Below are 10,673 nucleotides of genomic sequence, written 5' to 3'. Positions count from 1 at the left end.
CAGTATGTGTGTTTGTGTGTGGAGGGGGGGGGGGGGGGGGGGGGGGGGGGGGGGGGTGAGGGAGGGAGCAGGAGCGCAAACAAGACAGAAGGTCCACATGATTGTGTTTATGTGTATCTGTGTGTCTGCCTAATGTGTCCTGTATTACAGTATGTGTGTGTGTGTGTGTGTGTGTGTGTGTGCGCATCTGTGTATCTATCATGGCCAAACCTGAACACACACTGTTGTCTATCTCTTGTTTCAAATTCCAGCCCAAAAGTCAAGTAAGGTGAAGTCATACATGTCTGAAATCAAACAACTTTTATGTGATATATGCACAATGAAAGAGACAATGCAACAAACCACAACAGCAGTTTTTAGCATTCTTCCAAACTGTGTGTGCTAATTTGACCCACTGTTGGCCAAAAATGCCCTAATGGGGGCTGTGTACAGATTGTGTACAGTTACTCAGTACATATGTGGCAATGACACAGAGATCTGATAATAGTTTATAGCGTCCATCTCTTTTATTGAGAATAGTATGAGAAGCCTTTTGTAAGCTAGTTTAAAACTAAACTTCTTGCAAATGCAGCTAAAACATTTCTCTCAAATGCTGTAAGACAATGGTTATATTACTATGAGAATATAAATTAATAAGTACGTATGTATGTTGTTCATCACAGTTATGCAAACTCATAGATAAGGTAAGTTCTCACTTCAATGAACAACAAAATTCATTTACTGTAAATGCATTTTGCTGTAAGTTTTGTGACTGGGGCAATTATGGAGGCACAGAGAGTTCAAAGCACTGCAATTTGACATCACATATGTCATAGAAATAAATTATTGCACACATCCACCAATTTGACAACACATAAGCAGCATAGAGTAGCATGTTGCAAATATGAAATCAAAAGCAAATAAAGCAATGCTGCAAGTCATACACAAAAAACAAAATAAAGTTACACAGCAGATGTTTCTGGTGGTCACCAAAAGCTGATTAACACTTCAAACAGTTCAAATTTAAATTAAAGTTGTTAACTGACAAGTGGACACTTTGTAGAGTCCATCGTGTTGTGTACAACTTGCAGTATTTCTGTATTAACTTGTGTTTTCTGTATTTGCAGAAAATGCTTACTTTGTCAAAGTGAAAAAACATGTTTTATTCATTTACTGGGGTTTTTTTTATTTGCATATGTTTTCTGAGGTTGCAGTGTGATGAGCTCGTTCAGCTACCATAGGCAATTGGCTGATGACCTTCTTTCAGAAAAGGAGGTCATCAGTGGTTGAAGTCAATAGTTTTCCTTGGTTTATCATTTGGATGCTGTTCACTGCAGAATAGACCATATTTGAAGAAAATATTTTCAACTCTGATGAGGTTTGATCAGACCCAAATAGTCGAGCATGTCTTATGACTAACTGACTGACTTGACTTTGCCAGTTGAAGACCTTTCTAATATGGTTAAAAAAGAGACAAGGTGCGGAATATCAATGCAGCCATCCAAAGAGAAAAAAAGTCTGTGATGGTTGAAGGACAAGGAGCAGAGGGGCGGATGATTAAATACAGTACATCTGAGGTGGAGGGACATGGCAGATTAACATAAGAATTCTCCATTTGTTTGTCATTTGTCACTGATGGTTTTCCAAGTCATCATATGTCTCACTCGTTGTGTTCTTATTAATGTAATTGTCACACTATATTATCAAGTTAAAGCAGTTAATTTTGCTGATTGCCAGGTTTCAGTTTTCATGCCTTGTTATTATGTCATGGCTTGTCTTGTGCTCTAAAACGAGGCAACAGAATATACTCAGCTGTCATGACAGGTTGTGGGCAGGACAGAGGGTCAGAGAGTCAGACAGATAAGATGTCCCTGTTTAATAGAGACGACATTGGGCTAATGCGAGGAATTGATCAAAAAACTCCATTGTAACAATAGCAGGCTTATATACACTCTTCCTCTAACGAATGGAATGCTAGCCACCTGAGAGGGCATCTACCTGTCACTCAAAGCAGCACACTCTTAACTACGCATAACTTTAAGCCTTAATATAATTTACGAGTGAGTTATATACAAATTCAGCCCCTGCACAGTTGGCATGAAGGGGGAAATTATAGATCAAAACCATTTGTTTTTTGTACCAGGGATTTGTACCAGGCTGTATGTCTTATTCTGCTGTAAAGTTGGTTAACTTCTTACCATTCCAATAAAATTCATGCAAACGCCTGTTCAAGGCATATCCAAAGTAAATTGAATGTAGTTCTTGAACCCTTTGAAGTAAATGCATGGTTTTGGGCTTCTCTGACAACTGGGTGTAGCTTTAACTTAACGCTAGCTTTCTATGTGTTCGACGAGCCTATAAGTTGGCTAAAAAGCCACAGTCACCTAACGTACCTTTCTTTATGGATTCTGTAGTGACGGATGAAGTTGGATGTTGTGGGTGTTGTGTCACTGATTTTTGAGCTGCAGACCTTCCACACCGCTGTTCTTTTCTTTATACTGTCATCAATATCTACAACATAATCCTTGAATGTCTGTGTTGTACACATAACGTTAATGGTCTTTTTATACGCCGCTGGTTACGGAGATCCCGACTTCTATGTGAAAGCACACATGGTTGCAGGATTATGCCGCAAACGTTAGAATAAGCGAATGCAAGTATTTAATAAAAAAAAAATCAGGTCATTTTCAAGTCATCTGTCTCAAGTCTAAGTCAAGTCTCAAGTCATGAATACCAAGTCAAAGTCAAGTCGAGTATTTTGTCTTGCTTTTGGAGCCAGCCTCAAGTGGCCATTCAATGAACTGCAGTTTTTGGCACGTGGGCGCTGGCTTTCCTCTGCTGTGATTTGAGCTAAATGCTAACATCAGCATGCTAATATGTTCACTATACCAATCCTTACATGCCGATGTTTAGCAGGTACCACGTTCACCATCTTAGTGTAGCATTTTAGCATGCTAACAGTTGCTAATGTGCACTAAACAATTAGGCTACAGCTAAGGCTGAATGTTATTAAAAACTTAAGTATTTGAGAAATACATTTTTTTACCTGATGGTATTAGATGAGAAGTTGGGGGATCACCAACACCATTAGGGTTAATCGTCTGGAAACCATAAATGTCTGTACAAACTGGTCCTGACCAAAGTGGTGGACAAACTGACCGACAATGTCATCCCTAAATAAAATCAGTATCATAGGAGCCTTGAAAATTAATATTGGTCTCGCTTTGGTCTTTACAGACAGAACGAAGAAACATTGCAGAGGGCATCCTTCTTCACGCTTTTTTCTAACCTGTTTTGGCCCCCTGTTGCTTGCACAAAAAGCTATGCATATGTCTCTTTTCACCCATTTGTAAACAGAGTAAGCCTTTGTTCCTTCTTTCAAGCTCTTCATCCCTCTCTCCAACCCCCCTCTCCCTGTAGAGTGCCCTTCACTGTCTGACCTCCAGATGGAGACACCACAGGGGAGATAGGGTGATAGAAATAAAATTAAAAAAGTACAGGGGGGTTAGCAATACAGTGATGAATAGAAAGCGAGGGAGGGATGCAGAGATGGTCAGGAGATGTGGCCAAATATAAAGGGATGAAAGGAGGGATAGGTGAGATATTACATGTAGTGATAAAGGCTGTGAAAGTAGGCCCATGTGAGGGCGGCTCTGAGTCAGCCATGCTTGCCTGGCCAAACAAACAGTCTTGGGCTCCGTCTATGCTGCAGTACACGGCTTTAATTATCCATGATGTGTGTGTTAGCATGTGTGTAAAAATACACGTGCATGAGTTTGCATGGCTGAGTGAGACCCTAGCATGAAATGCCACTGTTGATGAACAGCATTTAAATAATAAATGATACTTTGTGCATGTGCAAGAGAGAAACAGAGTTACTGGGAGATAAAGAGAAAGGAAAACATGAATCACAAAAAAATAGCATGCCTGAAAGAAAAGGTTGAGGAATGATAAAGAAGGATGATGAGTGAGAAAGAGGGGGAAAAAGACGGAGAGAGAGGCAGAAGGCAGGACTTCGTGTAAATAATACATGTGATTGATAATGGCCTTTTTTCTATGTAAATAATTCTCTCTTTGCTCAGTCCAAGTCACGGATGCTGAAATTAGTTTGCCTCAAAGCGACGCTGTGTTCGCCACGATGCAGATGCAAGGCATTAAAGGGAATGACATTGTATTAGGCTGAGTTAACGAGGAGAAGTCACACATCCAAAGTAAATACAGGAGAGTTTTCCCCACTCATGTGTCAACGGATCTCCTCCACAGAAGAGATAGCAAAGTTTCCGTTCTGGGTCTATGCTCAAAAAGCTCAATAGGAACCGTTTTCTGGTAATGTTCCCACACTGATTAAGTTGCAATGGGTGGATGTCTGTATCAGGGCAAGACGCATAATGACCTTCTATTAAAAGTTAAAGATCTCAGCTGTTGGTTGGTTAGTCCAATGATACAGTATTAATGTGCATCAGTTCAGATAGTTTGGTCATTGAGGGCAGTTATGATGACCGGGTGATTACATAACATCTGTCAACATAAAGAAATCTCAGACTTAGTCATCAAAGTGGTCTGAAAGCACCTTCTTTATCACTGACAAGTTCATCCCACCTAAAAACTGCAGCTTGGCAACAAGACTTTGCACCTCAGAGCCAACAAGCAGACATACAAAAGGAAGAGACTTACTAAATTCAGCAAAACCAGCAAGTCAGAATATGGCTGGTAAACCTGTGCCCTAAGGATGACTCCAGTATGAAAGCAGGCGGATCAGCTTCTAGACCTGAGGCAGTGAACCCTCACACTTAGTCATCCTACCGCATGAATCACTCACAACCCATCACACAAATCAAAGTACCAACATATGAATCACTACATGAATCATCTTATCCAGATAGATGTATACAGTATGCTACCGTACAAACAAATCCCCTCTCAACATGTGCTGTGTCTAAACACTGGAGCAGAAGGGTCATAATGAATAGGTTGTCAATTTGATTTGAAGTGCTCCTTGGGAGGATGGAGGACAAGTTACATTATGCTCTTTAGCAAGGCAGACAACCCCTTCTTGCCTCTGTAGAGCTGTTCTGTGGCCGATGGTAGAAAACAGTCCTTGCTGACTCTAATCTGAATAATGATCTGAATGTCAAACTGCCCGTCTCTTAACCTTTATTTAACCAGCATGTGAGTTTGGCCTAATGGGATACTTTCATGCTTCATTCTGGTCCTAATGTCACACCAAACAGGCACTGAAGCATCTAAATGCTTCTGCTGTCAGCCCAAGTGCCCCGAAGTGCCGTTGTGTTCAGCTCAAATGCCCCTCTGGTAGGTGAATTGCCACTCTGGTGTAACCTTACCCTAAATGAACCCCACCACAATCCGTGTGAGCTGAAGCAGGGCTCTTTATTAATTTTTGCCCCTCCTGTGCTTCTTTGAATAAAACTTGAAACTCTTACCTGGGAGCTTCAAAGCTGTCATAGGATCCCACAGTGTAATGGCGGAACAGCCTTTTGGCTCGTTCTCCACGGCTCTCTGAAACATAAAATCACAGGGACATCAGCATGGTTGCACCTGCATTAAATCTATTCAGCTACTGTTCAGTTATTGTATTACTTTTACAATAAAATATTAACATCACAGGAGAATATCACTTTTATCAGCTGACAGCAGACCTGCAAACTAAACCTAAAATTAATATGTATATTTGTGTGGAAACAACTAGTAAACTGACTGGCTAACAGAAAATCAAAAAATCTTGATAACCAATTGTTTTAATGGCTTAAGACATTTGTTGATGTCACTCCATTACTCAGCAACCTCCACTGGCTACCCATGGCCACCTAAATTAAATTCAAGTCACTAATGCTTGCATACAGAGTGACAACTGGGTCTGCACCCATCTACCTAAACTCCACAATACAAGCTTACGTTCCTTCTCGGCCAATGCGCTCCTCCAACGAACGCCGCCTGGCTCTGCCATCCCTACACACAGGGCAATCTCATCTGTGACACCACGATGGTGGAACAAGCTACCACACACCATCAGAGCAGGGGCGTCCCTCTCTTACTTCAAGAAGCTCTTGAACACTCATCTCTTCCGAGAACACTTCTTCTTTTAACACCTCTAACATGCACTTCCTGTGCTCTTCTTCTCTCCCCTTACAATTATCTTGTATTGCACTATTTCGTTAACTCTTACTTCTTTCCCTAGGTAATTACCTATTTTGCCATATGTTCTAATAGCTCTTACTCATATTTATTGCTGCTCTTACTACTATGTATTGTCACTTGTAGATCTCTTGCTGTATTGATGCTCTGTTGATGTATGTATGTTGTTCCTCAAATGGAAGTTGCTTTGGATAAAGTGTCTGCCAAATGAGTAAATCCATCCATCGTCAAACGCTTATCCTGCGAACGTGGGTCATCAATCCCAGCTTACATTGGGCGAAAGGCGGGATACACCCTGGACAGGTCGCCAGTCCATCGCAGGGCCACACATAGACAAACAACCACTCACACTCACATCCACACCTAAGGACAATTTTGGAGACACCAATTAACCTAGCCTGCGTGGGAGGAAGCCGGAGCACCCGGAGAGAACCCACGCGGACAACATGCAAACTCCACACAGAAAGGCCGGGGCAACCGGTGCTGTGCAGCGACAGTGCTAACCACTGCACCACCGCGCCACCCCAAATGAGAAAATGTAAATGTTAAATAAAATTCTAAATATTACTTAGTTTCAGCTTCTCAAATTTAAGAATTTAGCGGAAAAAAAGAAGATTGGTACCACTCTTGTGTCTGCACGGTAAATATGAATACTTGAAACCGGGAGAAACAGCTAGTTTGTTTCTGTCCAAAGGTGGAAAAATCGGCCTACCAGTACTAAAGCGCACTAATGACAAGGTATAACTTTCTTTTTTAATCGGATAAAAAAACTGGGGTGTTAAAAGGGCACATTATCATTCTGCAGGGGGTTGTGTGCTCAACTATTTCTTGGCACAGAGCAGCAACTTCCTGAAGTTTGTCATCACCATGAGGTGTCCAGGCAACCAGCAGAGATTTTAAGAGGTTACTGCCTCCAGCCAAGAAATAGTCCACTTCATAACCCCCATAATAAGGGTATTTCCCAAAACTAATACTTTATATATTAACATAGCTTATTGTTTCCAATCTGCAAGGTTACAAAACACCGAAACTAGCATCATAACTCCTCATCAGACTTTTGTGAGAGATTAATTTCGTTTTAATGCATAGGAGGGGAGGTGTGAAACTCATTGCTAAAAGGTGTGTTTTTTCCTATTGAAGTGATGCTGGATGTTTTTCAGGATGAGCCTGCTGAGTGTGTGTAACTGGTGGCGCTCACCTGATCGGTTGTCTTGGCTTCGAAGCATCACTTCCTCTACACAGTCAGAGGGGAACCAACCTGTGCGACCCCTGACCGTCCCCTCCCAGTATCCGCCTTCGCCAACACTCAACACTAGAGGGGGGGAGCAGGAAAGAGCAGCATGTCAGGAAAAGGCAACACTACACATGCTCCAACACACACACACCAATGAGAAATTAACACACGCAAAAAGACAACAACATTATACTGACAGAAAACAAATCATGTAGACCCACACACAGACATGCAAACCTCCTACATACTCACCAAGACATACATACCTGGCAACACCTTAGACTCACTCACAAACACACACATATTCATACCTGCAGACATTGAATACAAACATATATAGAGACCTTACACACATGTTAGGACATGGCCATTCTACAAACTGATCTGAAGACACTCTAGATCCTGGCCTGGGTACTGATCTGTCTCTAAGACCGAAAGATCCCTTTTACACCTGGTGTTAACATGCATCTCCTGCCAGACTTGAGTCATTTGTCTTTTTTAAGTATATTGTTGGGGTTGTTTAACAATGTTAGTCAACTCACTGCTTCAAGAGATTCTTAAAGCAATAGTTTAGATATTTAGGGAATTTTTTGCTTGGAGTCATATGTGTCTGTTGTAATGACTGACAGCAGTGTAAACAGCTGTCAGTCATTACAATGTCAAAATGTACAAAATGTATATTACAGCACCTCTAAAGCTTACTGATTGACATTATTATTATTATATTATTGATTATTATTGATAGTGATTGTTTAATCTGTACAATAACCAAAGTGTGAAAACAACAGGTTGTGGTTTGATGAGGGGTTGTGTAAAGCTTTGTAGGCTAGAAGTCCATCCATCTGCAGTTTTGGTGGGAATGCTCAACATCTCCAAGCTTTGTTAACATGATAGTTTACTATCATATCACTATGTTCGCTAGTAACAATTCTGTAGCCCAACACAGCTTATTTATTGCTTTGGTTTTCCAGTCCAAACTTGGTCTGAATGGTTGAACTTGTCATCAGCCATGTTTTCATATAACTTGTAGGCGGAAAACAAACACAGAAAATCTGTAGGCCTACCAGAGCTTAAAAAAAGAGTGAATGTAATGTTGGACTTACATTAGTCAGGTGGCTATAAATAAAACATCAATGGGATGATCGTGTGGCATCCTGCGCCCTGTGTCTGCAAGATGTGAAAGTAGGCATTTGTTCGATAATGTTAATGTCAATGTTAGGGCTGTTAGCCAAAACACCATAATAAGCCAATGCTGTAACTGTTTGTTTTGGATGATAGTATTAGCAATGGTGTTGTTCGCCAGTGTAATATTAGCTAATGTCAGGCAGATAAACTTAATATTCTTGTGATGCAGCATCTCACATCATGTCCAAAATACTTCATCAGTTAGCTAAATGGTGTTAGCTTAAAAGCTGCTAATTAAATCACAACTCTGGAATGATTAAACCCCTGCAGTCAGCAGCTTACATATTATACTGAATAATTTGGGGCTATGCCAGCGCCCCAAACAGAGAGGGACTACTGTACATGTAACCTCCTGTTACATTTATATCTTTTAAATGTTGTTTTGCCAGTTTCTGAATATGCCTTCATTTCATTTTTACAAGTGTGTGGATGTCAGAGTTGCCTTTCTGATACATGTGGAGATTTATTTCATTTACATGTTCTTTTTAAAGGGGAAAATGCCCTTCACACACCTCTGGAGGTGGCCTGAAAGAGGAGAACATCACAGTTTCATTGCAGTCATGTTAGTACCAGGTGTAAACAGCATCACAAACAGTGACTCCCAACAAGACAGACGTTTTGAATTCACATGAAAGACAAATGAAATATACTCACCTTTGACCCTGTCTCCCTTATTAAAGCTGATTTCTCGCTCTCCCTGGGCAGAGTGCGCTCGAGTAGCTACAAAGACTCGTCCTGGGACAGCGCTGTAGAGGCGTCTTCGCTGGCCAGCGGTTTGCCCAACTGTGCTGGCTGGAGCAGGCCTGGATGGGAGGGAGCAGAAGGTGGGGCGGATGATTGGAGACTGCAGTTAAAAACTCATAGCCTTCTTTGTATAGGTCACTAAATTCCTAAATGCAATACTTACTTTGTTTGAGAGAAAGAAATCTGAGTATTTTTAAGACTTTGTCAGCCGGTTTGTGAGAAAATTTGCCTAAACAGTCCAGGGTTCTCTATTTGGTCACACTGTACATTCACTTAACATATTGAATTCTCCTTGTCAGAAGTAATAATACAACTTATTTTAAGTCAGACAGACATTTTTTGTTTGTTTGTTGTTTCAGAAAATTCTAATCATTCTTATTACAGATCTTCAGAGAACTCTACCTAACCCTACAAAACCATTTGTTCCAGGGAAATTAACTATTGCACCACAGAAACTTTTATTTTCAAAAACCATTTAACCACTTTTGTAAATCCTTTTAGCACCTTGACTCAGGTAATTCACCTTCACGTTAAGGACTATTTTAGGACCTTCAGACATCTAGTAGAAAGTCTCAAATGTAACTTAACCGTCCTAGATGAACCTACAGTATTATGCACTTAGAGAAGTGGAAGAGAGGTTCTTCTGGTTCAGCCTTTGCCACTCACCCCTGTCTCCGACTCTGCCTGCTCCGGTCCTCCTTGTCTCCAATCCTCCCTCGGGACGGGGAACGCGTCCTCGCCCCTCTGGGACTGCTGGAGCTCCGCAGGGTTCCTGTATGCTTATAGCCCTGTGAGAGACAGAGAGGGAGAAAGGTGTTGTTTCATTAAAGATGGTTATATGTAAAGGTACATACAATATACAGTTTATGATTTAGCATTACCATTATAATATTGAAAAATTGTACAAGGACATATTTATGTAAAAAGTACAACTCTACTTGCAATATGTGTACAGTCTTTCTACCATATTGTGTACATGTACACATTGGACCACAATAACCTGCAATGTTGTGATTACAGGAATTGTTTATTTTGGATGCTGTTTTTGTTCTTTTTCTTAAAATTTTATATAATACATTCATTTTGGTTACTAGTAATACTAACTTCAGTGCATTTTTCTAATCATTTATTAACTACTGGCTCTTCTTCTCTGCCACTATGACAACTTTCTCTGACTACTCTCTTGCCATTGATTTGCTTTTAAGAGCACATAATGTTTACAGACGATAACCTAAACATTCATAAAATTATAAATATAATAAAATTCTCATAAATTATGTAATTTTATTTCATGATGTCGCATGTGTATGGGCAGTCACTCAAGGGCAAAAGCTTGTGACTTCATGACTTATTTTCCTCTACATAGTAAATAAAAACT

At 40.5% G+C, this 10,673-nt stretch overlaps 1 protein-coding gene across 1 annotated transcript in view; it reads right to left on the bottom strand.

Annotated features, from left to right (window-relative positions):
- The window catches only part of shank1 (SH3 and multiple ankyrin repeat domains 1), a 58,322-nt gene that overhangs the window by 23,152 nt on the left and 24,497 nt on the right, over positions 1–10,673 (bottom strand). The window contains exons 11-14 of the mRNA XM_046042453.1: positions 9,962–10,083; positions 9,206–9,354; positions 7,331–7,444; positions 5,421–5,496 (exon numbers count right to left, since the gene is read on the bottom strand). Of these exons, the coding sequence (XP_045898409.1) occupies positions 5,421–5,496; positions 7,331–7,444; positions 9,206–9,354; positions 9,962–10,083 (461 nt within the window). The remainder of the gene's footprint in view (positions 1–5,420; positions 5,497–7,330; positions 7,445–9,205; positions 9,355–9,961; positions 10,084–10,673) is intronic.

This window comes from Micropterus dolomieu, linkage group LG02 (assembly GCF_021292245.1).
Source record: "Micropterus dolomieu isolate WLL.071019.BEF.003 ecotype Adirondacks linkage group LG02, ASM2129224v1, whole genome shotgun sequence".
NCBI classification, from domain to species: Eukaryota; Metazoa; Chordata; class Actinopteri; order Centrarchiformes; family Centrarchidae; genus Micropterus; species Micropterus dolomieu.
This window is presented reverse-complemented; position numbering and strand designations above follow the sequence as displayed.